Source organism: Myotis nattereri (genome assembly GCF_964212035.1).
Source record: "Myotis nattereri genome assembly, chromosome: 11".
Lineage (NCBI taxonomy): Eukaryota > Metazoa > Chordata > Mammalia > Chiroptera > Vespertilionidae > Myotis > Myotis nattereri.
This window is the reverse complement of record NC_138086.1, coordinates 53,353,339-53,379,694: the sequence shown is the minus strand read 5'-3', so window position 1 is coordinate 53,379,694 and position 26,356 is coordinate 53,353,339. Positions and strand designations below refer to the sequence as shown.

The 26,356-nt window shown below is 37.6% G+C and overlaps 1 protein-coding gene across 1 annotated transcript in view; it reads left to right on the top strand.

Annotated features, from left to right (window-relative positions):
• Positions 1-26,356, top strand: part of DGKB (diacylglycerol kinase beta) — a 530,693-nt gene that overhangs the window by 469,860 nt on the left and 34,477 nt on the right. The window contains exons 24-25 of the mRNA XM_081101920.1: positions 21,323-21,443; positions 21,657-21,717. Of these exons, the coding sequence (XP_080958046.1) occupies positions 21,323-21,443; positions 21,657-21,717 (182 nt within the window). The remainder of the gene's footprint in view (positions 1-21,322; positions 21,444-21,656; positions 21,718-26,356) is intronic.

Genomic DNA, 26,356 nt, shown 5'->3' with positions numbered 1-26,356 from the left:
TCAAGCTGTATTGAAATTTCCTTTGCACCTGGCACTGGAGGTGTTAGCCATGCCAGTTCAATCCCCCCAACACAGATGTTCTTGTTGTACCACTTCGTCTGTATAACATTTAGGTTTCTGTTTAGCTTTGCCATCGTACACATAAATACTGTAATCCAAAGATCACCCATTTATTAGTGCACCTGCATCTTCAACCAGATTTCTTTCATTCTCTTCAATGAATGCTCAACGTTTTTCTAAAAAACGGCACAGCTACAGGGTGAATAACCTTTTGTGTCTGCCAGATAGCTTAACAAAATGATGATGATACTGATGATAAAAATAACAATACCAGATTTAAAAAATACTGTTACTGATACATGGAGATAACCTGAACTATGTTGAGCAAAATATGTTTTATTAACTTGTGTTCTGAGCTTTTCTTTATTTATTTTTTATTAGTGAAGAAGATGGGTTATATAAGTAGATTATTTTTCGCAAAGCTATATTCTCGAAATAGGATTTTGGTAGAGCTTACCTCTTAAGGAGCAGATTTTCCTGTGTGTGAACCTCTGAAACCCCATTTTAAATTAATAGGAGTGGAGCTCTGTGCAGCTGTAGACTGGGTATGACCTCCTGCATCTGGGATGAAAAAGCCTTGGGAGGGAGGCAAGATCATTACTCTAGAGAATAGCCTTGTGTAGTGCTGTCCTACTGAAGTGGGGAAAGGGCATCAAAATGTTTCCATCTTGTTTTTATAGTTGCAAGCAGTGCCTGTATCTTTCCAAATACTAATTTTGAAATACATCTCTCTATGAAAAGGAATTTCAGTGCTACTTAATTTTGGTTTGGGGGAGATAGAACTGCCTTTCATTATTCATTTGAAACAAATAAATGTTTAAACATGAGCTACATTTTAAAAATTGATGAGTGGTGATGGTTTGTAAAGTTCTTTTTTCTCATCAGTAGTAATAGTTTCCCAGGTTTAAACTCAATGTCCTGCTCATTTTCCACTCTGCATATACCCACAATTGTATTATGTTGGAGATTTATACATGCATCCCATAGAGAAAAGAGAAACAGTGTGTGCCATTATATCAATATTACTCCAGAAATTTAGTAATTCATTGTGTAGAATTAGAGACTACCATGAAGCCAGCTAATTAGGGGAAGAATAGAATCCAAAAGGAAGAATGAACAAGAAAAGAGGATAAATGAAGAAATATCCAGGAGGCTGTGAATGTCCTTTTGTTGATTTCTGACCACTCTTCCAGCACTAGGATAGGGCTGAACAAACACTAGCAGTGTGTTCAGTGAATAGTTAGAGAGGAAAGCTAACGGCAGAGGCTACCTAGTATGTACTCCTATATTCTGAAAGTAAAGACATAAAGCAAGAACACAGAAAAATAAAGAAGCCAAGAAAAGGCAGTTTCTTTAAATGACCTAAAATTAATGCAACTATTTTCATTTTTGACTCTGTTGCTCAATAAATAAACAAATACAAGTATAGGTATATACACAGACACAAAGAAACATTATTCCATAACTTTGAAGAAAGAGAGAGGAAGAACATGTACAATCGCTGGCATCCAGGGGGCTATTGAAGTAGAACTTGAACCCTAATTAACCCTTCCTGCCTCCTACTTCAAATGTGAGGATTAAATAGAATATATTTTATCCTAGACTAGTCTTTGTTCTTTTTGAGTTTTTAAGGCCTTCTAATACTGTACTCCTGCCACAGCTCAAGAATCCAGCATAGTGGTACCCACTATTCCGCTTCTCATCCTTAGAATACTTTCTATTTCTAGTTCAACAGAATGCTTCTTTGTTTGTTTTATTTTGTTTTCTGTTTTTTATCGATTTCAGAGACAGGAAAAAAGAGGGGAAGAAGGATAGAAACATCAATCATATGAGAAAATCATTGATTGCTGCCTCCTGCACGTCCCCTACTGGGGATCAAGCCCGCAACCTGGGCATGTGCCCTGACTAGTAGCCTAACTGTGACCTCCTGGTTCATGGGTCCATGCTCAACCCCCACACCACACCAACCAGGCAGAATTTTTTTACTGTTTATTATATTAGCAGCAACTATTGAGTTCCTTCCCTGTGCTAAGTACTATGATGTGTTGAATATATTCTCTCAGTAGGCATTTGTATTTCATTGTATAGAGGAAGGGACAGGTGCTCACAAAGATTATTTTTTTCAAGGTCACACAATTGATAACTTAAGGAGCAACTATCTGGACCCAGACTCCTATCATAAGCCTATATATTTTATTGCAACAAAAATTTGCTGAGAGTATCGTGGAGTAAAACAGAAATTTACAAACAAAACTTAAGGATCGATTACGTTAAGTCATATTTTTGTTTTGGGGTTGTTAATTTTTAAAAGTCTATTTTACTTTTCTTTGAAGATATAGTATTGGAGCCTTTTATTTCTCCTCTTTTGTTCTACATTTACTCTCTCACCATCACTGTTTTCATGCCCTACTTCCCAAGTACAGTAAAGAATGGAACTAAAGAGGTTGCCCTCTCAGGATAAAAAGCATAGTTTTACTTTGACACAAGAATCAGTCAGGAATTTTAGTTGCAAACAACAGGATCCAGCCTCCTGGTATAAGAAAAAAGTAGTTTGTTTAATGATATTAGCAGCCTTAGCGGCTCTCCAAAGGATAAAGAATCAGGCTTAAAATCCATGAAGGCAGGAGTCATGCAAAGTCCATCACCTGACTTTTCCACAGGGAACTTGACCACCATTGCTTCTGTGCATGAGTATAGAACCTACTGTAGAGAAACTGGACACAGGATGCTACCCCTAGGACCCCTGACACTACATCTCTAGAGAATAGAATGTCTTCATGCTGTCCTGGCAAGAATTGTCTCTGTCACCTTCTTTTTCAAGCCACTGCTTTCCAAACTGAAGTCTCACGTTGGTGCACCTGATTGGTGCAGCCTAGTCCCATGCTGGTGGACCACCCTCTGACAGATCACACTCTGATGGATCATATTCTGGTAGATCACATGCTGACCCCAAGGCGGGCAGGGGGAGTGAGCGCTGCCTTCTGCTAAAGGCAGAATTTATATTCCTGAACCATAGGGAGGTAGCTTCAAACGTACTGGGCCGCAAGAAAACATGGCATGTGTCTTTAACACCCAAAAAGATAAATAATACAATTTTTAAAAAGAGGTTAACTGAAAGTTATTTTCAACACCTATAGCCTCCATTTCATATTTTTACACTAACACTTGTTTTCTATATCATATTTATCTTTCTCTTAATCGAATATTTGCTAGTAACTGACATATGTTGTATTTTACTACTATTGCCTTATATAATAAAATTTATTTATCAGAGATCCTGATCACTCACCTATGAGAGTAGTTGAAACATTAAATGAATTTTAATATAAAGTTTCCTTGTGTCTTAGAGTTTGCTTAACTTTAATATCTATTTATTACTTGATCTTCACAATAATCCAAAGAAAAAAAGCGAAATGTTACATTGTTTCTGCTTTATAGATAAAGAAACTAGATTTCATAAGGATCATGTGATTTCTCAACACCAAAAATCTGATTATGTTGTCCACAATAAAAGATTTCAATGGTGGGGGGAGGGGAAACAGTCCGTCAGGTAAGTCTAAACTCTTTCATGTTTTATAAAATTATATATTCATGCACTTGATTACTTTTTTGAGCCTACTCTGCCCTTTCCTTACCCCCTGAAAATCCATACTACAGCCATTTCGAACAACTCCTAAGTCAGTGTAAGCATCAGGATTTATCCCGTTTTTTGTTGTGCCTTTGCACATGCTGTTTCTCTGCCTGAAACCACCATGGCTGCCTGACAGATTCCTCAGGTTGTTGCTGACACATGACATACTCTGAGAAAATTTTCCATAAAGTTGGTTTAATTTCCCTTCCTACAAATGACCTAGCACCTTTTATTTACCTCAGTTATGACTGCTACCCCCTTTTTTCAGTTGGTGAGTTAATATTGGCCTCTGTTGATTCCACACACCACCTCCTCTCTTTATTAGATGGGAATTTCTCTGAGGACACGTCTTTCTAACTTATCTCAGTAACAGGAACTCTCTAAGAACTTGAGAGCTTATAGTTAGGATACATTTTTTTTTCTTTTGAACATGTGCATTAGGAAATTATCACCTGGTTAGTATTACATATCAGAAATGATCTATTCAAAGTCTATAGATTTTCTTGCTTACATTTATCCATCCATCGATCTGTCTGTATCTCTATAATAAAATATGGTGTGAGTCAAATTGTTCCCAAAGGAAATGAAGCTTATATAGGGGTAAGGTCAGAAAAAGAAGAGTTTCTGCTGGGGTGGCAAGGGAAAGGTCTGCTATGGCTGGGTTCCCAGAACAGCGGGCAACCACAACTGTCTCCATGGAAGAGTCTTCTTGGGAAGACCCTCAGATGGAAGAAGAGCTGGTAGCAGCCCCAGGGCAAATCTTTTTTTAAAATATATTTTTATTGATTTCAGAGAGAGACACAGAAACATCAATGATGAGAGATTATCATTGATTGGCTGCTTCCTACAAGCTCCCCAGTGGAGATTGAGTGTGCAACCCCAGCATGTGCCCTGACCTGGAATTGAACCATGACCTCCTGCTTCATAGGTTGATGCTCAACCACTGAGCCACATTGGCCAGGTCATAGGTCAAATCTTGACAAGTTTCCTCAGTCCCACAAGTGCAGAGTATCAGAATGCAAGCTTATATAACAAGAATAACAGTAGCAATGGCACACTAAGAATGAGAGGCTGTTTTCAAATTTTCCTGGGTCTTATACAATCTTTAGAAAGGAAGTCAGCCTGTAACATAGCTGAGATCTAATTTGCTGATAAGCTGGATTATTGGGAACATGGAGGCAGAATAAAGTTGATTAACAGGAGATAAAAGTATTTTTGAACACCTAATGATTTGGCTGGTACACACCACATGCACACACACACACAGCTTATTCAAATGTTTGAAGTTTCTCTAAATAAAAGCATAACCCCTTATTTTAAAGAATTGCATGAAAATAACTGATATAAAGAACAGAAAATATCCATAGTAATAGTTCTTCCTCTCCTTGAGTTAATCCACTTGAGCATATGTTTCAATCCCATACCCATGACCCTGCAGTCAATATTCTTTCTTGTGTGGAAAATAATTACTGTTGTGTTGTTACAATAGGAGTGTTGGCTGTTTCACAGTGTTCCCAAACACTCTAACTTCTTTTCAGCCAGTTGACTAAAAACTTGAATCTTTTAGTTCTCATGGGCAAAGAGCTGATGAAGATTTTTTGTGAGATAATGTTGGTAATATAAACTCCTCACCAAATCATAAACCCTATGTTTTCTCAGAAGTTTTCTATTTCTCAATTTAAAGAGGAGGAGGGAGCAGTGATCTCATGTAATGGATTGAAGGATGGTCAGTGACTTAACCAGAAAGCTTAGGCTAATCATTTTCTCACTCATATTTATCTAGATAGACACATATATAAACACACTTAGAAGGTTGGGTTCACCAAGGATACTTATACAAATGTGTAGAAGACATAGACTATATCAGAACAACTAAAGCTTTGGGTCATCTCAGGATTTAACATGAATGCGTATATTAGACCACAGTATACAAGTGTCCATGTGTTAAAATTCCATCTACTATTGCAGAGCATGTTGGCTTTTCTAAACAAAGTACTGTCCTCATTTTAAAGTATGTGGCTTAATATATGTCAACAACTTCTAGAAATGTTCATTATTTAAAAAAAACATTAATGTTAATATTTAAGTACAATGACATTAACTCATTTTCCTCCTATTTAGAAGTATGCATGTCAATGAGTACCATTTCCCCACTCATGTGATGGCACAGGGAAGCTCAGGTAAAATGACAGGATCATAAATATCCTGCTGATCCCTGGGAAGGAGGGAATAGGAACAACACTGAAATGCCTGTTGTTGGTGTTATTTTATCAGAAGTTACCGATTATCTAAATACTAGTGGCCTGGTGCATGAAATTCATGCATGGGGGGGGGTTGTCCCTCAGCCTGGCCTGCACCCTCTCCAAACTGGGACACCTTGGGGGGGTGTCTGACTGCCATTTTAGGCCTGATCCCTCTCACAATTCGTGATTGCTGGCTCCTAACCGCTCACCTGTCTGCCTGCCTGATTGTCCCCAACCACTTTGCCTACCAGCCTGATTGCCCCCAACTGCCCCCCCTTCTGGCCTAATCACCCCTAACTGCCCCCCTGCCAGCCTGATCACCCACAACTGCCACCCCCTGCCAGCCAGCTTGCCCCCAACTTCCCCCCCTGCCAGCCTGATCATCCTTAACTGACCCCTGCTGGCCTGTTTGCCCCCAAATGCCCCCCCCCCACTGGCCTGATCACCCCTAACTGCCTCTGCCTTGGCCTCACCACCATGGCTTTGTCCGGAAGGTCTCCCCATCTACTTAGCATATTACCCTTTTATTAGTATAGATTTCTGATTGCCCAGTGATACATTAAGTTTTTCTTTGGCCCACCACCATAGTCATAATATATGCCTCATAGAAATAGAAATGATGGTGTGTGAAGCGTTTAGATCTCATGTTTTTCAACTAAATAAACCTAGTGGTGTTCTCTAGGCCCCCATGTATATGATTGTACAGTATGTGCTGTGTAAAATTGGAGGAGATGCCATTCGCTTCACTTAGACGTGAATAGTGACCCAACAGTTACGTGTTATACATACCACCTGTGTCACATCATGCTTTGGCCTGCAGGCTCAGGGACCGTGAGGAAAAGAAGCTTTTCTTGTCATTGTTGGATCCTAGTTGACTAACTTCCATGTCAGTGCTTTTATGCTAAATATTCTGGTTTGTAAATAGAAACCTTCTATAACATGGGTGAAAATTTGCTGCCCTTGGAATATATTCATTATTCAAATAGAGAAGTACAAGAATGAGGCAAAATCAAGATATATATCCATCCATCTCTAAGGGTGCTTGTTGATTTTATAGTTTACTTTTTTGTTTCTTACTCTAATTTATTATTGGCTAATCCATTATCATCACCAGGGAAAATCTTATGATTGTCTTGTATGTATTCTTTGACATGGGTACAGAAAAACGTTAGAGTATAGGAAGAATAAAAGTTGATTTCCCCACCCCCCCTACCCCCCACCCCGGCTACTATTCTTTCTGATACTGGCACCCACGCAGAGATTATTCGCACATCTGTTGATTTTTTTTCATGGTGCACACATTTGCACCTTTTTTTTTTAATGTTGACTGAATCACTTAATTGTAGAGGAGTGTTCATTTTAATGTAAATCTTACAGTATTACACAAGTGAATGTATGAAAATAGCTTGGAACAGTTTAAATTGGGCAGAATTCGGCTTTGATCATAATATGCCTCTTCAGCATTAAAATAAACTTGCAACATATGCTGAAAAACATGTGTAATAAGTAAGTGTCTCTTGCATGGTGACTTATCTGGGAAAAGTAAATCATCATTTAATAGGATTTAAAATTCATAAAATACTTCTAACAACTAACAATGTTATAATACAATTAGCATTTTACAATGACACAGAGCACCTGGCTATTTCTGATTTAAAGAAAAAAACTTTTAAATTTTAAAAATGCTATCAGATTTTAATCACCTTTGGAAACATTTGAAAACAAAGCACTTAGCAGACAGCTATATTATATTGCTACACACTTCAAACTTGTGTATGCTATTTAAAAGATATAAATGAATGTGGTGAATTGAGTTCAATCTTTAGATCACTCAGTAAAAACAATGAAGTTATCAATATTCTTAAATTATTATGAGATTAAGCAGAATTAATTATGACAAAGGAGTTTCCAACAAACAAAATGACTAAACAACAGCATTTGCCTTTGAAAACCACCTTGGTGAGATATTATTGTTTAATGACAATTATCTACGAATCTTTCTATCAGTGTCCTTGTAATGCAGGGAGGAATGGTACTATTGTGAGAATAAAACTCTAGACACTCGCTGTATAACTGTGGACACAAAATTCATCTTGTCTGTCTTCTTATCCCCATCTGTAAAATTGTATCAGGAAAGAATGCTTTGAGATGCAAATTTTTTTTAAAAAGCCATCTAACAATGGATTAAGCATAGTTTTTAAGTACTACGAGTAAGTAGTGCCAGAAACATATAAAAAACTAGAGGCCTGATGCACGAAATTCATGCAAGGGGCTCGGCTCTCACAGCCCCTTGCAGCCCCAGCTTCGTCTGGAAGGTTGTCTGGATGGTCGTTCTGCTGTTCAGTCTAATTAGCATATTAGCTCTTTACTATATAGGATAATTCTTATATAAAAGATAATCTATTAATGTTTACTTAGTTATTGTTAGTCCTCACACAAATATATTTTTCCTCATTGATTTTTAGAGAAAGTAGAAGGGATGGGAGAAAATAGAGAGAAAGGAACATCCATGTGAGAGAGACACATTGATTGGTTGCCTCCCACATGCACCCTGACCATGACGGGACCATGGCCGGGTATCAAGCCTGCAACCAAGGACTATGCCCTTGACTGGAATCAAACCTGTGACCCTTCAGTCCAAGGGCCAACCTTCTAACCACTGAGCAAACCTGGCAAGGGCCAATGCTTACTTTTAATGAAAGGAATACCTTTGTCACTTCAAGAAGTTTCTTCTGAAATAATGAGCCTTTCCTCTTCTCGGCACACCACCTCCCCCTCCCCCCCCCCCGCCCCCACAGCTATTACTCATTGTAAAACAAATTCAAAGGTGAGTCTGTCTTTCTTTCTGTGACAATTATATAAGGCTATCAGGAATATTTCAAGTGTACTTAATATAGTGCATTATTACTAATTCAACATATACTTATTGATTATCTGTTCTGTGCCAGGTAGTGCATTTGGGAATCTAAAAACAAAACAACAAACATCAAAGCAACATGACATAAGTTTCTTACCCACAAACATTGTACATTAATTTGAAAGTAATATTCGTATCCATAGGTAAGGTTTCTCCAAGTTATTCACTATGTGGACTTTCAACATGCTCTGTGAATGAGCACATATCAGTATATCCTACACCAAATTCCCCATGTTCTCTGCCTCTTCACTTGTTTTTCCCTCTATTTTCCTTATCTTGGTGACATTGCCATCAGCTTTTTCCCAAGTCTGACTCTGGGCATCATTGTGCCTTCTAACACTCCCCATCCCCCAGGTCATGATCCCATCAGTTCTACCTCTTAAACAACTCTTCCTTTTATGCACATGGTCACCGCATTACTTTAACTCCTTGTCATTTCTCACTAGATTATTTCTGTGCTTCTCTAATTGATCACCCTCCTTCTAAACTCATTTCCTTACAATCCATCTTCCACACTACTCGATAAATGTTCTTTTTAAAATGCAATCTAATCACTTCTCTACTTAAGCTTAGAAATCTTAACTGCCTCTCCCACCACAACCTCCCTGCCCCATCTTGTCAACTACAGGGAAAATCCAAACTCCTAAACAAGGTTTATAAGGCCCTTTATGACTGAGTCCTCATTGCCTAATTTGCCTTCAATATCATCAGTTACAGAAAGACTTTCCCAAAATTCTTCCCACCCCAAGTCCCCACCCCCCAACTATCATTCATAGAATTAAACACTTTCCATTTTTGGCAATATATATTTTGAATATATGTCTATTGTAGCACTAATTATACTACATCACTTTTTCTGAATCCTCACCAGAAAATGCTTAGAAAAGAGGAAGGGAGAGAGAGAGAGAGAGAGAGAGAGAGAGAGAGAGAGAGAGAGAGAGATTTTCACTATTATTTCCAAAACCATTAAGTAATAACCTAGTAAACTAATTGTATTTTTAAAAAAGAAACCTCCTTGCAGTGTGCTGCCACCAGCCCTGGTTCTAGTGCAGTTTTGTTTCTCTTGCCAATTCAGTCCCACTGAGCTTTTGGTTCTACGACACCTTGGGCCTAGGACACCTGGACATCTTCTCTTCATCCCATTTCCTTGTAGAAAGAAAACCTATCAGGGCCTTATTTCTATCTTTAGCTTCACAAGGAGCCAAATCCTGTCTCAAGAAGCCTACAGAGTCCTGACCTACTAGTCCCCTTGAATTCCATTGTAGAAATGCTCTTTGCTTCACCCTATGGAAACTGGGGTTTGTCGGACTGACATAAATGCTGTGGGTAATAAAATCTCGGATCTCCAACTCCAGAGATTCATGTCTTCTGCCAACCTCCCCAAAACTGTGGAGGCTAACTTGTTAGCTTTCAAAAAAGGTAGAATTTCAGATGCTTCACTTCTTAACAACAATGCAAGTGTCCATAAAGCCAAACTCTTCTCACCTAGGGTTTCCCTAGGCCCCTGCTTTCTGGTTCTTTCTCACTGTTCACATTTCCTGGCTTCAGATTCCTTTTCTTTTTATTGATGATCCATGCAAAACAGGCTTTTTTCAACTTGCAACTCAAATTAGCATTTCTTTATAAATCTGTTTAGTCCCAAATGCTCATTATAACCCTGTGTCAAGGAAAAAGGGAAGAACTGATGTCGAGTACAACTCTGAGACTGTACTAAAAAAATTTAATTATTTGACCTATACCCACACATGTCAAGTCCAAAGGTATGAATTTATCAGTGTTTCTCAAATAGCAGTTGTATAGTTGAGTTGGACATTTCAAAGTCTATATAGGGACCAAAATGAGTCCTGCAACTCATTTTCCTTGGGCACATTGGTCTATTTCACATATGATGACCTTAGTTAGGTGTCCTATATCAGAGAGAATATGTGATTTCATTTGCTCAGTGGATGGATGTATACCTGTGAACTTGTCTAACAGAAACCACTGGTAGGTATTCTTTGAAATGTGTTATCTCTGTTAAACCACTGCTATTGGAGAAACAAACCTTTCTAACAATATTTTTCCAAAGAAATTGATAGCCATTCTGCATTTTCACCTAAGAGAGAAAAGTTAATAGGAAGTTTCTGCCCAGGAACTTTAAACCGTCTGGTACAAGTGGCGATCGGTCCAAACACATTAAAATTCTATTTTCCTTTACAACTGTTTGCTGCAGATGACCCCCACTGATCTTAAGTATATTTCTGTATCTGTAACTGAATAGAGGTTTTCCGTACAGCATGTTCTAATGGCACTCTGGCCTTTAGCCAACAAGGCCCTGAATAAGGCTATTTTTAAAATACGGAAACTGGGAACAGCTGCAGCAATCAAATTTGATAAAAACAGAGAGGAACTTTGCTTTTTTTTTTTTTTTTTTTTTTTTTTTTACGGTTTGTCCAAGTTTAGACTTCTTTCATAGAACTGCTTTTGTTCTGTTGTATGAAGGGCTACAAGACCAATACAGTGAAGCCCTTTTAAACAAATAAATTTTAAAAGAATACGGCTAAATAGAATAATTTTTCTTTGTACCAAGAGTATCAATGTGGAAGTATTATAAACTAGCTTTGAAAAGGATAGATCTCTTCTAAGAGGAGGTAGGAGAAGAATGAGCTATATTAGTAAAGTTTGTGCTATAACAGAGGTTTTGGCTTCCCCAACCCCCAAAGCAACTTCTTGAAAGGGAAGATAAATGCTTGGTTTCTCAGTGTTGGAAATCTGAAAGTTTGCATTGAACTTCACGTGTTCACCAGGGTTGTTAGGGACGAAGGCGCTTTGAATGTCCCATTCCTACTTTTCACATTACTGTCATTCATGAATGTTTCTGTATTTTCTAAAAGCTGGATTAATATCAGGGCAGTTCTTTTATAAAGATAAAATGACATGCTTTTTAAAATGTAAAGGAAAACTTTCACAGAGACCTTTTGTGCTTATCTGAATCCCTCAACATGTCTATATACAAGGGCTTATTCTTTATTTAAAAAAAAAAATCCAAGCTCTTTGGAAACTTGTCAGTACATGATTAATAAGCATCATGAGGTGAATAGATACTGAAAATCTCCTCTACAGCCGTAGGTTGCAAGTTCTCTCCTCTAAGTGATTTCATGTGTTGAATGGGTTTGTCTGCTAACTTTGTAATTGGCATGACAAAGGATATTGTATTTCTTATAAGTATTTACAAATGGGATTAATTTAAAATCCCATCCAAATAAAACTACTTATGTCAACATTAATTCAATTTAGTAATCCAAAATGTAATATGATTCTTTTTCTGTGGCCATAAAGTCATAAAATAAAATTATCTTACCTCAAAAGAAAGGCAAAAAAGGAAGGGGACACACAAAATAGAAGCATCCAGGTGTATGTTAAGCTGTACTAACTTGTTAGCATTAGCCTATTAGGTATGACGGTCCATCCGTCTACAATGTATTATTAGCTGGGAAAAAAAAAAGGAAAAACACATTAAGCAGAGTCTTCTCCAACTTGAATAATTTTTTCCTAGAGGCATTGATGATTCATTCACAAACCGCTCATCTTTTAACGATGAAGCAATAATGATATTGTGTCCTTGGTGCTTGAGACAATAATCATTCCTGTCTCCGTTCTGTTCTCGTGTCCTGTTTTCTGTTCATGGAGGTCCTCAGTCCTTCGTTATGGCAAACTCCTTAAACCCACACACTGTTCTAACCGGAAGTTAGCATTCCTGCTGTGCAAAAGCCTTGAACTCAGCAGGTTTTCAAGGGTTCTCTGGCAAGACACCAGGTTTCGGGATATAACTCTAGATTTTACTGATACCAAAAAGTTCTAAATGAAGGTTACTGGGAATTTAACTCGATTTAGTCATGTAGCCTCTGTTCTGAAGACATACTGCTGGGAGAGAGAGACCGACTTCTCACCAGCAGTGTGCTTTTATGCAAGAGGTCTGAGAAAGCACAGTGACCCCAATATAGAATTGCTCCATCTCTTGCTAGGAACACAATATTTATGTTACCGGGACAAACGGGATATAAAAACCAGATCTGTTATACAAGGAAATTTTTAGTGTAAATCACTATTTTTTATCATTATGTTGTCCTTTAATTTTTAGCATTATGTTTATAAGTGGGTTTAAATCCATCACCATGAGTTTAAATCCATTACCAAAAACAATGTTACTGTTTTTTCCTCAAGTGTGTTTCATATTTCATTGAAACCAAAATAAGGGGATAGTAAAATGTGTCATTATATAACAAAATATAGTTTTATACTGTATTTTAAACTGTCACAGTGTTTCTGAAAATGGAATGTAAAGACTACACAGTCATACATAAAGTAATATGGCACTGCTCCCTAATAAACTGCCTAGTTTAATTTAGGTGTTGTTGTATTATATTGTTGAAACTACTTAATTCTTTGAAGAATAAGGGTAGCTGATCTCCCTGGGCACTTCACCCTCTTAACAGGCATCAGTGTTGGGGTGCAGGGAGCCCTTTCAGGAGCTCTTCAGGATTTGCTGACATGGCCATCGTTCATGGGCACTTGTTTTTACTAACTGTGCTGATATGAGGAGACGAGGGAAATAGTTTGGTTTTTGGAAGAGGACAGGAATGGCTTGATTTGTGAAAACATCCCTACACACACTAATAGCTCATTCACACAAAAACAAGCCACAGCCTTCAGTCCCTCCACAAAGCTAACAAGAACAAACGGACTCAAGCATCCAGAAGTGGCAGTGCTCAGATTCACTGCTAGCGTGTGCTCGTAAACTCTGCCTGCATTTACCTCCACAGGCACTGCCAGTTGCAGCAGTCGTGGCTGCGGGGGTCTTTAAGCTGGTTCTTGCTGAGCCTTGTGAATGAAATGCTCGTGCTCCTGGGGCTGTGTGTTCCCAGGGTGACGGTCACTCTGCAAGCACACGGTAACGAAGTGACTTGAAGGCCCTGAATCCCTTTGCTCACAATGAGGGAGGTTGTTGACAATATGCCATACTGTGATTTCTGGTCTTTATGTTTTTTTGGATTCATTTGGGGAAGTTCAGAATTTTTAGAATGAACTAGCTAGTTGTTTTCATAAACCAGATGGCTTTAAAAGAGATGATCAAATCCATTCTTTAAAAGTTATTTTTAAAGGCAGGCATGTGATTCTGACATATATATATATATATATATATATATATATATATATATATATATATATATTTTTTTTTTTTTCTGTGTATGTACCTTAACCCCTTATCTTTTAGATTTCAACAGGAAGTGGGATATTTCGCACTGCTACATTTTCCAAATAACTCTAGTTAATCCATTTTTGTTCCAGACCATTTGGGATGGAAATTTTTCCAAAAAGTATTTTGCTTTTCATAGCCGTCTTATAGAGATTCTTCAGAGTATAATTCATACATGATCTCAGTAGACACTGTAAAAGAGTGTTTTATACTATATTTTAATTTGGTGACATCTGAAACTATTTGGTGGTAGGATATCATTTCAAGGTGTTATATATACATTTCTTTGTAGTGTTCTTTTCTCTTTCATCATTGATAACATTTAATTGGTTAGTTCTTGTTATTGTCTGTATATATAGTGGCACAGAATTTGGAGTCAAGCATACGTAGTTGGAAAACCAGATTTTCAACTATATGTGAAGACTTGGATAAGTAACATAGTCTTCTCGTTAATAAAAAGAGGAGATTAATACCAGGCTTAAATGATTGTAATGAGTCTTAAATGGAAAAATGCCTGTAAGTCCATATATATATATATATATATATATATATATATATATATATGTAACAGGCATTTGCAAGGTATATATATATATATATATATATATATATATATATATACCCTTCCCATTTTCTTGAGATACCTATAATTGCATAATATGTCTGTATTAATGTTTGCATACATGTACTGTGAAACACAGATTCCATATTAATACAATTTTGCTTTAGCTCTCTCCACTCACTCCCTTTTCTAGTTTATGGAAGTCCAGGGAAACAGCTATTGATGTTTGTGGGAAATCCTCTAAATCAAGGGCAATAAATGGACATGTTAAGGAAGAATCCTAGAAGCATTCACTTTGGTGGGTGGATTTCATATATACCTTGGCTTCTTAAAAGTTTATTCTAGATCCTTAAGCATGTTTCCAAGGTTGCTAGACAAGTGAAACAGCACTGGAAGGCAGACAGTCTACCCACACTTGAAGGTACAGCTCCATAGCTAGCTTGGTCTCATGCTGCCAACTAAGGACTCACTAAACGAATTGCTAGGTAATTAGCAATTTATAGTTATTACAAAGTGTCCCCCCTGAGTCAAAGAGTGGACTCCAGGACACGGCCTCCCACAGTGGCGTGGCATGTTGCTGGACACCAGGCACAAAGGAGCATGTCCTGCCCTGCCCCCTACCTCTCACTTCAGTGCACACTCTATTCCATGAAATGCTGAAATGCTTCAGCCCACAGTCGGGCTGTGTTTGTGAAGCATCCTCTTCCGTTCCCTCACATATGGCAGTCTGAACCAATTACATAATGAGACATATTAACAGGGCATAACTGTCAAAACAATGAGATTAAGCTCTGAATAAATACTACCCGCTTATTAGCTATGCTGCTCCTATGCTCTTGAATCTATCCCTTACGCCTGACTTTCAGATTTTTACATTCATATCTCCGAGTACCTGTGTATACAAAGTAATGCGGCACTAACAACATTCAAGAAAGATTTACAATGTCAAAGGCAAATTCAACTCTAAGGTAAGGTTTCTTAGCATTTTTGTGCTAAAGTCCTCTTTTGCAAATCTGGCAAAATCTACAGACACTTCTGGGAGCAATATTTTAAAATTCATAAAAATATACACAGACTAACAGTTTTACTGGTTAAAAAACCAATTGTGTTGAAATGCTGTTAAAATTTTGATTTAGTAATATATGAGCTTCTTTATTAATAAATAAACTTAAAAATTTAACAGGCCGGGGAGGGTTGGGGGGGTGGGTAAGAGATCAACCAAAGGACTTGTGTGCATGCATATAAGCATAACCAATGGACACAAGACACTGGAGGGTAGGGGAGGCCGGGGGAAGGTCAAGGGGGGGGGGGGGAAGGAGACTTATGTACTACTCTTTGTAATATTTTAAGCAATAAAACAAAATTTTTTAAAAAAAGAGATGTTGGTGGTCCATGTGGCCTTGAGAGGACCATTTGCAAATTGCAAAAATAAGATAAAATAAACTTCTGAAATATAAGGCAAAAAAAATATTAACAGAGCATCAATAAGTGTTAAGGTTTAAAAGTAATAATTAGTATAAATAGCATTTGGAAACACTATCACAACTACAGTAAGAACTTTCAAAGCATGCAATACCTGACTCTTTAGTCAGAGGCACTTACTCTTTCCCCTTAGATTGTCAAATGAAGGAAATGACTGTAGCCAACACAACAATAGCCTTTCTGTGTGGATGCCCTGTCTTGAACTATAAATATGTAGGTCATATAATAGAGTTGCTTCTTATTGGTCACGTCACACAATAAGGTTGTGCCTGATTGGTTAATTCTTGGTACCAGAAATCCTTGTATACTAGTATAGGCACCTGAGTTTGTTTGTGTGTTGTTGTTTTTTTAAAGTCACTTTGGAGAAAAAAAAATAAAAAGGTAGGTAATTACTATTTTTCTTTTTCGTAAGTCAATATAAATAATACCTATTTTTTGTTAAATCAGCAAATATATATTTTTGTGTGCTGCAGAATTTTAGTAATTAGTTTATATGTGCCATGAGATGAAAAAGGTTGAAAATCTGTCAGTGAGAAAAACATGGGTGTTTTTACTACAATGATGGTTTCTTCCCTAAATTTGTACTTGAAAGAAATGCTTATCTTCAATTACATGTTGGTATGAATAAAATTTTGTTTTCCTGGCAGCATGGCTCAGTGGTTGAGCATGGACTTATGGACCAGGAGGTCAATGTTAGATTACTGGTCAAGGCACATGCCCAGGTTGCGAGCTCAATCCCCAATGTGGTGCGGGCAGGAGGCAGCCAATCAATAATTTTCTCTCATCATTGATGTTTCTATTTCTCCCTCCCTCTCCCTTCCTCTCTGAAATCAATAAAACTATATTTAAAAAAATTGTGTTTTCCTGCATTCAGAGTCACTGATACTGTGTTGAGACTCTTGCTCTAATATAATCTAACTTGGGTTATTTCCTTAAGTTTCTTCCTTCAGAAGCACTTATTCTAGACATTCATATTTTAAACATGAAAATATCAAATTTGGCAGATTCTCTTGCCTCTGTTATCCCTATGGAGCCATTGGGAAAGACATGTTAACTCTTTCAGAAATGCACTATTTTCCCTGAACAAAAGCAGTGTCTTCCATGGGGTAGACAAATACTTCAGCTATCAAGATGTTGGATTTCTCAATATTTGGTAGGTAACGCACAGATGCAGCCAACTCTCACCTTGATGTTCAGTCTGGATGCAACTTCTGCCTTCCTACCTATGACTCTACTTTTTCTCACACTCAAGAGAGCTAACCAGGATGCAATGGCCGAGTTGAATATTAAATGTGAAGCTGCTCTAATTTCTTTTGTCACAAAGTTTATGGAAACTGGGGTATTTCGTGATTAATAACAAACTGATAGTGAGAAATCTCACAGCACATGCGTGTGGTGAGAAGACTCCATGGTTGAGAACAGCTATTCTATGCAGAAAGACATACACTGAGGAATTTGGACTTCCAGGCCACCTTAATGCCACTTAATAGTTGTAGTGGCAGTACTAAAGTGAAAACCTCATTGACCTGGAAGAGTTCATGTTTCTCTTAAGCAGAGTTGGGCACTTTTTCTCTAAAGATCCAGGTAATCAGTGTTTCAGGCTTTGCAGGGCCTACTGGTCTCTGTTGCAACTACCCTGCTATTGTAGTGTGAAAGCAAACATAGACAACACCTAAGTGGATGAGTGTAGCTGTGTTCCAATAAAAACTAACTTATGAACACTGAACTTGGAATTTGATGTAATCCTCAGATGTCACAATATATTAATCTTTTAAAATTTTTTCCACTTTGTAAACATGTAAAAACCATTTTTAGCTCACAAGCCATATAGAAATAGGCGTTGAGCCAGATTTTATTCATAGGCTGTAGTTTGCTACTCCTACGGTTAAGTATGAAATCAACAGCCAGGTAGCAAACCAATTAAGTAGGTTCATCTGGTTGGTTATGACATCCCAAGGGGTCTTTCACTTAAAAGAAATTTTAACTAGACTGTGAAGCGACAAGTCTTTTATATTTTTAGATGTTACCACATATAGGAACAGTTCAGAGTTTTATAAGACAGAAACTATCTTAGTCTGAAATCAATCAGGACCCTGATCTCAAAGACAATGTGTAAGAGGCATCAGTTGTACACAGACATTGCAGACTATTGCATCAAATAATGTGAGTGTGTTATAGAAGCAAATTTGTGCAGCACAAATTTAGCGTTTCTTTTTTATTTTTGTGTACACCTAATTAAAAGGAATATGTATTAATTTACCTTTACCAGAGTTTGTAAAGTTTCCAGTATTTCTACTCAGTTTTTTGTGTTAGCAAGAACGTGAAAGTTTGAAAGTGTCCATATGAAACACATTTGCTTGTTTTCTTCAAATAGAACTTTAGCTATGACCAGCTATTCCATTATTAACTTATATAATCATCATACCCTCCCAATCTAAATCTATAAGAAAGCTTCATTAATGATGATTAATGGTAAAATTGAGTATCAGGGCATTTTTTTCTGGGAGAAAAATGAAGACAAATTAAAAGAAGGGAAAAATGAGGAGAGTGGTAGACAGTAGCAATATGGCGTGGGTGTAGAAAGTCCCCGTGATTCATGGAAAAGTTAGGGCTCACAGATTAACTCTTGTGAGAAAGTGTTTCAATTCTTGTAGTATAGTTCCTATTAACCAGATCTTTACAGAAATTGGTATAAAATTTCACCTGTTTACGAACCAGGCAGTGCAAAGTGTATAATACTAAATATGAACTTCAATCTTGTTGTGGTAGTGGTTGTTTTATAAATACCACCAGACACACATCTGGGGTTTTAGTGCTTGCCACAATGTAGTTTTCTGGTTGACATATCTAAGAAATGTGTATAACACCCAGGCGATAGAGCCAAGCACATTTTAGTGCAGGCTACAGCTGAAAGAATATGTTTCCATTCCTTGTCCATCTGTTCTTGGCGACATAAATTTAAACTAGAAACAGTAAGTTTCATGAAAAATAAGTCTAACTAGGGTTTAGAACAGCAAGGTGAATGCTCTAAATTATTATGACTTGTTAACATTTGACTTTGTGGCTGGAAGGTTGTTTTTATTTAGAGAATAAAAACATGCTGCAGCTATAGCTTAAAGTTTGAAAATACAGATTTTTTTATCAGTTCGCTTAAGAAATACTTTGTCACACTTTCTGTTTCAAAGGTTATTAAATTTGCCAGTGATCATGAGCCTAACAAACTTGGGGATTTCAAAGTGTTATTTGCCACACACTTGAACTATACTGGAAATGTATCATCTACATCTCTGAACTGCATGCTCAAATTGATTTCTTAGCAGAGAATAAAGGTTTTCCATACAAAATGAAGTCCATATGAAACACATTTGCTTGTTTTCCTTCAAATAGAACTTTAGCTATGACCAGCTATTACATGATTACCTTATATAATCATCATACCTCCCAATCTGACACAACGTCCAGCATTCTGCTACTAAAACAATATTAAACTATTTACATTTGAAAACTCATGAGAACCTATATCTATAAAAGCCTAAGCAATGGGCCAACCGGCCGGTAGCTATGACACAGACTGACCACCAGGGGGCAGACGCTCAATGCACAGGCATGGAAACATGGAACAGACTAATGAATCTCAAAGGGAAGGGGGAAGGGTGGGAAGAGATTAACCAAAGATCTTAAAAGCATACTAGAGGCCCAGTGCCCAGATTTGTGCACCAGTGGGGTCTCTCGGCCTGGCCTGCAGGGATCAGGCCAAAACCGGCTCTCCAACATCCCCCGAGGGGATCAGATTGCGAATCCGTGCACTGGGCCTCTAGTATTAAAATAAAAGGACCCTATATATGCACCTAGAGTTTCACCTCCAAATCAAAGGTTCAAGCATTCTTTGCTCAATAAGAAAGCTGATAGGTTATATGTCAGAGCTAGTTCTGCAGGATTCTACTGAAGTGAGTGCACTTTTTGTTTTCTAGCTGAGTAAAAAGTGCCTCCCACCTGGCCAGTGTGGCTCAGTGGTTGAGCATGGACCTATGAACCAGGAAGTCACAGTTCGATTCCTGGTCAGGGCACATGCCCTGGCTGTGGGCTCGATCCCCAGTTGAGGGCATGTAGGAGGCAGGCAATCAATGATTCTCTGTCATCGTTGATGTTTCTATCTCTCTCTCCCTCTCCCTTCCTCTCTGAAAACAATAAAAATATACATATTTTTAAAGTCCCTCCCAACCTCTCTTCCTATGTAAGAAAAAACCTCTCTTCCTATGTAAGAAACATTTCTGATATGGCTGATTTATCAAATATAACATAGTGGTTATGAAACAAAATGTAGTTGGGTTTAAACTTTGGCTTTGTCACTTCCTAGGTATGTGGATATGAATAAATTCTCTAATTTTCAGTTTCTTTGTCTAAAAATGAGGATAATCATATTTGCCTTAAAGTGGTTTTCAGGCAGAATAAATGAGATAATATATAGAAAGAGATTAGTCCAGTGGCAGGCACTTTGTAAACACTCAACAAGCAATGCCTATTACAATTGGACTCTCTCTGCTGTCTTCCTGTTAAAAAAAAATGATTGCACTGTGCTAATTATCTATTCTACTTCTGCAGCATATTCCTATTATCAGGAAAGCATTGCAAGAAATTAATGTTGTTTCTTGAACTTCTGCACAGAGTTACCTATGACTCTGGACAAGTCTCTCAGTGATTTAGAGACTCAGTCTTCTTTTGTCTAAAATGAGAACTGTAATTGCATGATCTCTTAGGTCTTTTGTTGGAGTAAGTTAACAAAATCATATTTGACAGCATAGCCTCATACTTTATTTATAGTGCTGAAATGTGTGTTTGCTGCCAAATGTCTGATGTGGGATGTATAATGTTCCACATATACATGTGGAATAACATTAAGTTTGTTGATGTTAAAAACGACTGGTATATTTTTTGGCATTATTTGGCTCGCAATCCCTTCTTCCCATTTTGTTTTAGAATAAGCTGACAGCAAATCTTTTCCCACAGCACCTCAAGGTTTAGTTAAACTGAGAATGTCTTAAATAGGCCATCATTTCATTACTGACAGTATCCAAGACAGGGAAGCTTTCTTTGTGAAGTAGCTTTGATTTTCCAGCTCCATATCTAATGTCATTACATTGTACACACATGCCTGTGCACTGTAACTTACAAGGCTTCTGTTTCCTTTCAGATCTGAGTGATCAGCTGCTGGAGGTGGTTGGCTTGGAAGGAGCCATGGAGATGGGGCAAATATACACAGGACTGAAAAGTGCTGGGCGGCGGCTGGCTCAGTGCTCCTCCGTGGTCATCAGGTAGTTCTAGCTCTCTAATTGAAAATGGGGGTTGACCTGGCATCACTACAAACTAATTAAAAGTACGCAGGACTCTGATAACGACATTTGTCTTATTTGTATCTCAAGTTATCATATTTGCATTTTCTGGTCTCATTAGCTTATGTCTTACATATGTAGTCTGTTGGGTAAAGTATTTCAGTGATATACTTAAAAGGAAATATTTTCTTCCAGGACTAGCAAGTCTTTGCCAATGCAGATCGATGGGGAACCATGGATGCAGACCCCATGCACTGTGAGTAGAGTAGTTGAAATTCTAGTCACTTTCATTTCTGCTTACTAGGTATTATATCCTCCTATAACTAACTAATCACATATATCTACAACTAAATAATCATAATATCTAAGATGTACCATTTATTTTCTTAGTTATGTGGTAAAGCAATTGCATTCCGGTTTTAAGCATTATATTCCCTTTACAGTGATTTAGCTTTGGAATGTTTGTGTTAGCCTAGGTGTAAACTTTAAACCCCACAGATCAATTATATACTCTGAAACTAAACAAAATCGATAAACTTTCTTGTACCTTTCTTAAACGTGCTTCAGACTAGCTTTGAGGAAATTATATATGAGACCTTCAGACGAAAGTCTCCCATCTGTTCTTTTGCCTCCATTTGGGGATTTGAGGGCTCCCTTCTCTCTAGAAAAACTCCCCCTATGCTTTTCTCCATAATGAGATATTAGTTAAGTCAGACATTTATACCCCCCAAAATTTCTATTTTCATCTGAATAGTGAACATTTTGTTACATTTCAAAAACATGCTAGGCACTGCTGTTGGCCCTAAGAATGGAAACATAATCATGATCAATTATAGAACATTGAAATAATGAAACAGAATAGACCATGATCAATAATTTAATTGTCTTCAAGGAACTTACTTCTGATAATATGAGATTGAATAAATATAAATAGAAATATAACATAACCTCAGATTACAAGAGTTATGAAAAAACAAGGCAAAAAATGAAGAGGAACTGGGTAAAGTATGGAGAATACTACTGTATGGGTGGATCTGGGAGGCTTCTTTGAAAGAAGAGTCGAAGCTCAGGGTGTTAAAGAAACAGTAAGAAGGGTGGTATGACCAAAGTTTCTAGAAGTAGGGGGCAAGTGGTGAGAGATAAAGTAAAAGATGGACAGGGGTCAGGTCAGGTAGAAAAATGATGGTAAAGTGTTAGCATCTGATTGTAAGTATAATAGGAAACTCTTGAGGCTTTGAGCATCATCTGATTGATATGTTTAAAGTTCACCTTGGCTGCTACGTGGAGAATAGATTGTTCTGACTTGCAGCTGGGAGACAGGATCTATCAAAGTAGTCTGGGGCCGGGCAAGGATAGTGGCAGGGAAGTGGATGGATTTGAGCTACCTTCTGGAACTGAAGCAGAAAGAATTTGCTAATGAGTTCCCTTGGGGTGAGGGATAAGGGATGAGCAAAAGAAATGAATCGATGTTCACTCTTGCCTTAAGATTGGGTGCAACACTGTTTAGAGAGTTATTGGGGAGGTTTTAATATTAGGTTAGTATTAGCATTTTGCTAAGTGCTGGCAGTGCATGTTTTTTTTTTAATTGAGGAATAATTGACATAGTACATTATATTAGTATTTAATAAATATTTACACAAACTCTAAGTAATGGTTATCACCACTTTTCAGATGGAGAAAACTGATGCTTTGGAAGGTTAAATAATCTACTCAAGGTCAGATATGAAGCAGATATGGAACTCAAATCCAGGTTTCTTTTTGATTAACCACTAGTTTGAACAATTTTAGCTACAGATTCCAAACAGTATAACTTAGCATAAAGGAGGGAAGTTTTAATCATACCTCTCTAGGGGTTTTACTCGGAAATTATTGGCTCAGTCGTTGTTCACAGCACATCCATATAACTCTTTGTTTATTCCTAAGATAGTCCTTTTAGCTACTTGAACCCCAAGTTTGTGAAATACATTAGTTCTGTAATAATGGTGTAAAACAAACATATGAAAAGTTACTCTAGACTGGCTACTTCTTATGCCTTTTACTATCTCTGTACATGGGACCAAACACCCTTTTAAAATTTTCCTGTTCCTGCCCTGGCTGGTGTGGCTCAGTTGGTTGGAGCATAGTCCCATATGCCAGAAGGTAACAGGGTCAATTCCCAGTCAGGGCACATGCCTAGGTTGTAGGTTCCATCCCTGGTCTGGGCGTATGGGAGGCAACCAATCTATGTAACTCTCACATTAATGTTTCTCTCTCTCTCTCTCTCTCTCTCTCTCTCTCTCTCTCTCTCTCTCTCCCTCTCCCTTCCTCTCTGAAAACAATAAAAATATACATATTTTTAAAGTCCCTCCCAACCTCTCTTCCTATGTAAGAAAAAACCTCTCTTCCTATGTAAGAAACATTTCTGATATGGCTGATTTATCAAATATAACATAGTGGTTATGAAACAAAATGTAGTTGGGTTTAAACTTTGGCTTTGTCACTTCCTAGGTATGTGGATATGAATAAATTCTCTAATTTTCAGTTTCTTTGTCTAAAAATGAGGATAATCATATTTGCCTTAAAGTGGTTTTCAGGCAGAATAAATGAGATAATATATAGAAAGAGATTAGTCCAGTGGCAGGCACTTTGTAAACACTCAACAAGCAATGCCTATTACAATTGGACTCTCTCTGCTGTCTTCCTGTTAAAAAAAAATGATTGCACTGTGCTAATTATCTATTCTACTTCTGCAGCATATTCCTATTATCAGGAAAGCATTGCAAGAAATTAATGTTGTTTCTTGAACTTCTGCACAGAGTTACCTATGACTCTGGACAAGTCTCTCAGTGATTTAGAGACTCAGTCTTCTTTTGTCTAAAATGAGAACTGTAATTGCATGATCTCTTAGGTCTTTTGTTGGAGTAAGTTAACAAAATCATATTTGACAGCATAGCCTCATACTTTATTTATAGTGCTGAAATGTGTGTTTGCTGCCAAATGTCTGATGTGGGATGTATAATGTTCCACATATACATGTGGAATAACATTAAGTTTGTTGATGTTAAAAACGACTGGTATATTTTTTGGCATTATTTGGCTCGCAATCCCTTCTTCCCATTTTGTTTTAGAATAAGCTGACAGCAAATCTTTTCCCACAGCACCTCAAGGTTTAGTTAAACTGAGAATGTCTTAAATAGGCCATCATTTCATTACTGACAGTATCCAAGACAGGGAAGCTTTCTTTGTGAAGTAGCTTTGATTTTCCAGCTCCATATCTAATGTCATTACATTGTACACACATGCCTGTGCACTGTAACTTACAAGGCTTCTGTTTCCTTTCAGATCTGAGTGATCAGCTGCTGGAGGTGGTTGGCTTGGAAGGAGCCATGGAGATGGGGCAAATATACACAGGACTGAAAAGTGCTGGGCGGCGGCTGGCTCAGTGCTCCTCCGTGGTCATCAGGTAGTTCTAGCTCTCTAATTGAAAATGGGGGTTGACCTGGCATCACTACAAACTAATTAAAAGTACGCAGGACTCTGATAACGACATTTGTCTTATTTGTATCTCAAGTTATCATATTTGCATTTTCTGGTCTCATTAGCTTATGTCTTACATATGTAGTCTGTTGGGTAAAGTATTTCAGTGATATACTTAAAAGGAAATATTTTCTTCCAGGACTAGCAAGTCTTTGCCAATGCAGATCGATGGGGAACCATGGATGCAGACCCCATGCACTGTGAGTAGAGTAGTTGAAATTCTAGTCACTTTCATTTCTGCTTACTAGGTATTATATCCTCCTATAACTAACTAATCACATATATCTACAACTAAATAATCATAATATCTAAGATGTACCATTTATTTTCTTAGTTATGTGGTAAAGCAATTGCATTCCGGTTTTAAGCATTATATTCCCTTTACAGTGATTTAGCTTTGGAATGTTTGTGTTAGCCTAGGTGTAAACTTTAAACCCCACAGATCAATTATATACTCTGAAACTAAACAAAATCGATAAACTTTCTTGTACCTTTCTTAAACGTGCTTCAGACTAGCTTTGAGGAAATTATATATGAGACCTTCAGACGAAAGTCTCCCATCTGTTCTTTTGCCTCCATTTGGGGATTTGAGGGCTCCCTTCTCTCTAGAAAAACTCCCCCTATGCTTTTCTCCATAATGAGATATTAGTTAAGTCAGACATTTATACCCCCCAAAATTTCTATTTTCATCTGAATAGTGAACATTTTGTTACATTTCAAAAACATGCTAGGCACTGCTGTTGGCCCTAAGAATGGAAACATAATCATGATCAATTATAGAACATTGAAATAATGAAACAGAATAGACCATGATCAATAATTTAATTGTCTTCAAGGAACTTACTTCTGATAATATGAGATTGAATAAATATAAATAGAAATATAACATAACCTCAGATTACAAGAGTTATGAAAAAACAAGGCAAAAAATGAAGAGGAACTGGGTAAAGTATGGAGAATACTACTGTATGGGTGGATCTGGGAGGCTTCTTTGAAAGAAGAGTCGAAGCTCAGGGTGTTAAAGAAACAGTAAGAAGGGTGGTATGACCAAAGTTTCTAGAAGTAGGGGGCAAGTGGTGAGAGATAAAGTAAAAGATGGACAGGGGTCAGGTCAGGTAGAAAAATGATGGTAAAGTGTTAGCATCTGATTGTAAGTATAATAGGAAACTCTTGAGGCTTTGAGCATCATCTGATTGATATGTTTAAAGTTCACCTTGGCTGCTACGTGGAGAATAGATTGTTCTGACTTGCAGCTGGGAGACAGGATCTATCAAAGTAGTCTGGGGCCGGGCAAGGATAGTGGCAGGGAAGTGGATGGATTTGAGCTACCTTCTGGAACTGAAGCAGAAAGAATTTGCTAATGAGTTCCCTTGGGGTGA